This window comes from Piliocolobus tephrosceles, unplaced genomic scaffold, assembly GCF_002776525.5.
Source record: "Piliocolobus tephrosceles isolate RC106 unplaced genomic scaffold, ASM277652v3 unscaffolded_43667, whole genome shotgun sequence".
Classification (NCBI taxonomy): domain Eukaryota; kingdom Metazoa; phylum Chordata; class Mammalia; order Primates; family Cercopithecidae; genus Piliocolobus; species Piliocolobus tephrosceles.
This window is the reverse complement of record NW_022328384.1, coordinates 1-2,785: the sequence shown is the minus strand read 5'-3', so window position 1 is coordinate 2,785 and position 2,785 is coordinate 1. Positions and strand designations below refer to the sequence as shown.

General features: G+C 21.5%; 1 protein-coding gene across 1 annotated transcript; it reads right to left on the bottom strand.

Annotated features, from left to right (window-relative positions):
• Nucleotides 1-436: 436 nt before the first annotated feature.
• On the bottom strand, nt 437-2,779 carry LOC113224088. The gene is made up of 6 exons (XM_026453374.1): nt 2,204-2,779; nt 1,944-2,050; nt 1,515-1,778; nt 1,277-1,374; nt 943-1,105; nt 437-657 (listed from the first exon to the last, which is right to left on the bottom strand). Exons 1-6 carry the CDS (start codon nt 2,510-2,512, stop codon nt 522-524), a joined length of 1,077 nt encoding a protein of 358 aa, XP_026309159.1. The 5' UTR covers nt 2,513-2,779; the 3' UTR covers nt 437-521.
• Nucleotides 2,780-2,785: the final 6 nt, after the last annotated feature.

Genomic DNA, 2,785 nt, shown 5'->3' with positions numbered 1-2,785 from the left:
ATCAAACATAAACGATCTGTCAGTAATAAACAACATGAACAATAAATTACATGTTGGTACAAAAGATGAACAAAATGAGAATGAACAATCTTTTTATATTTATAATAATAATATGAATAAATTAAATTTATACGGTTTAGATATTTTAATAAATTTAAATAATAATTTAGTATATAAAATTAATCATATTTATAGTTTAATTCAGTTTTACACTATGCTTGCGAAAGACGTCTTTAATGAACCATGAGAGAAAAAACAAAAAAAAAAAACAAAAAATAAAAAAAAAACAAAAAAAAAAAAAAAAAAAAATGAGCGAACGAACGAATGAATGTATGAGAGGTTTAGTAAATAAATAAACTAATAAAAATAAAACAAGTTAGCCCGCCGCTTATGAACGTGTATATATGTATATATATACACCTTGTGTATTTATGTGCTATATACGTACTATTTTTTTTTTTTTTTTTTTATTTTTTTTTTTTTTTTAATGCATAGATCACAGCTTATCCTCTTTTTGTCATTCATTCGTTTTTACATTCATAATACTTTCTATGTAATTTCATATCATTTGAAATTAGTTTGATTGTTTCTTTTTTTTTCACGTCCAAAAGTTTTTCCATATAAGTATACAACTTTGACATATATTTACTTATTTTTCTGCAAATAAAAAAGGAAAAAAAAAAAAAAAAAACATTCACGATTATAAAACAATTATGTCTTTTAAATGGGGACATATACATATATATAATGTATATAATGTATATAATGTATATAATGTATATAATGTATATATATAATATATATAATATATATACATAACACAGATAAAATTTTTTTACGATTTGATTAATTCGCGTTTGTCGTTAATATATATGTATGTGTATGTTCATATGTTTTTATGTTTATGTTTTTATGTTTATTTATTTATTTTTTTTTTTTAACTTTTCTAATTTATTAACAAAAAAGGTATTATCTTCATAATAAGCCATATAAAGCACGCCTTTTTTCATATTATTCATATTGTCTTCTTTTATATCAAGATCCTTTTTGTCGTCATCGACACTGTACGTGTTTCTTATTTTTTTTATAATGTCATTGAGGTCATCTTGGAAAAAAAAAAAAAAAAAAAAAAAAAAAAAAAAAAAAAAACACACACACATGTGTTTATGTACCAGTTTTATGTATATTCACACATGTGATAACGTATATGATAAAAAAATGAAAAATAACTATTTATATTTTTATGATGCTTATTAAACTGGTTTAGTCTTCATACATTCGGAGGACATATCACGGTAGTCAATTTTTAAGTAACAAATTTTTCGCTCGCTTGTAAGATTATTATTTTCATTTAAAGTACCCTGTTGCTGTGAACTGTTTTAAAAAAGGTATGAAATAAAAAAATAAAAATAAAAAAATAAGTATATATATTTATATGTCAATTTTTATATACATGTTTTTGTATGTTTATATGCACAAAGTTAACGCACTATATTTTATATTAAATAAATTACGGGTGTTGTTGTAAAGTGGAATCCGCAGGTAGTAAATTCAAAAGGTAAAGGAAAAAAATTAAGTTGTTATATGTATTTTCATAAAAGGAATATAAGTGATTAGCTAACAAATGTTTAATACCAACAACATAAAAAGTAAAAAATATTTTTAGTTCTATTTTTCTTTTTGTAACAATATCATATGATTTATCTGATAGTTGTAATTCGTCATTTAATTTTTCAAATTTCGTTTGAAAATTATTTTGCATGATGTTAATTCGTTTTCTGCGAAAAAAATAAATATATATATATATATATATATATATATATATGTATAAGAGTAAGAATTTGCCTAGAAATATGTAAGCAGGTTAAACAATGGTCTGAAACATTCTTAGCTTTGTAATAACATTATTTTATCTATTTTATTTTATTTTTTTACATTTTTACCTGATTAACGCCTCGTGTTTCTCGTAAATGCAGGTAAAGACATAATACGCTATTTTTTTACATAACATTTTTAAGTAAAGAACTAAAACGGATATATCACTTTGGTACTGCCATAAAAAAAAAAAATAAATAAAAAAAAAAAAAAGACATGGCACACATATATACATGCATTAAAAAATATGTTAAGGTACTTGTACAATAAAGAAATAATAAAAAAAAAAAAAAAAAAAAAAAAAAAAACAAGTTGATTGGATAATTACCTCCGTTGATAATTTGTTAAAATGTTTATTTTTTTTTCCATTAATTTTATTAACATAATTAATAATGGACAACTTGTTTGAGTAACAATTTGACACTATTTCTTTTTCAAAATTATATAATTTTGTTAGCTCCATTTCTTTTATATTTTGGAATGACGGTAAATATATAAAAGAAGACATGGCACTATTTTGACGTATTTGTAAATCTTTTATAAGAATATTATTTTTTTTTAGTTTTATTTTCTTGTAATATATAATCATTATAAAGTAAATAAGAAAGGTCATAAGATATAAATAGTAGATGATCATATGTGTAAGTTTTATCGTTAGTTTTTTTGTTTTTATTGCTACTATAGTGATCAACTTGTTTCATTATTTTTCCAATTATATACACAATATAAACACATGTATAAAAATAAAATTTCACATCGCAATATTTACTTTTTGTGAATATATTTTTTATGTAAGTTTTTATTTCTTCTGGACTGCTTAAAATTGAAGCACCGTTTTTTACATTTGGTTCGAAGTCATAAGTGCTATTTTTGTTGTTTTCGCTATTTTTGTTGTTTTCGCTATTTTTGT

Bases quoted from the DNA above. Each gene is read 5' to 3' on its own strand.
- LOC113224088 (XM_026453374.1), bottom strand. From the start codon at position 2,512: ATGATCATCTACTATTTATATCTTATGACCTTTCTTATTTACTTTATA. The intron at 1,779-1,943 runs GTAAAAATGTAA...TTTTTTTCGCAG, and splicing joins AAACACGAGGCGTTAATCAG to AAAACGAATTAACATCATGC. The intron at 1,106-1,276 runs GTATGAAGACTA...TTTTTTTCCAAG, and splicing joins CCGTGATATGTCCTCCGAAT to ATGACCTCAATGACATTATA.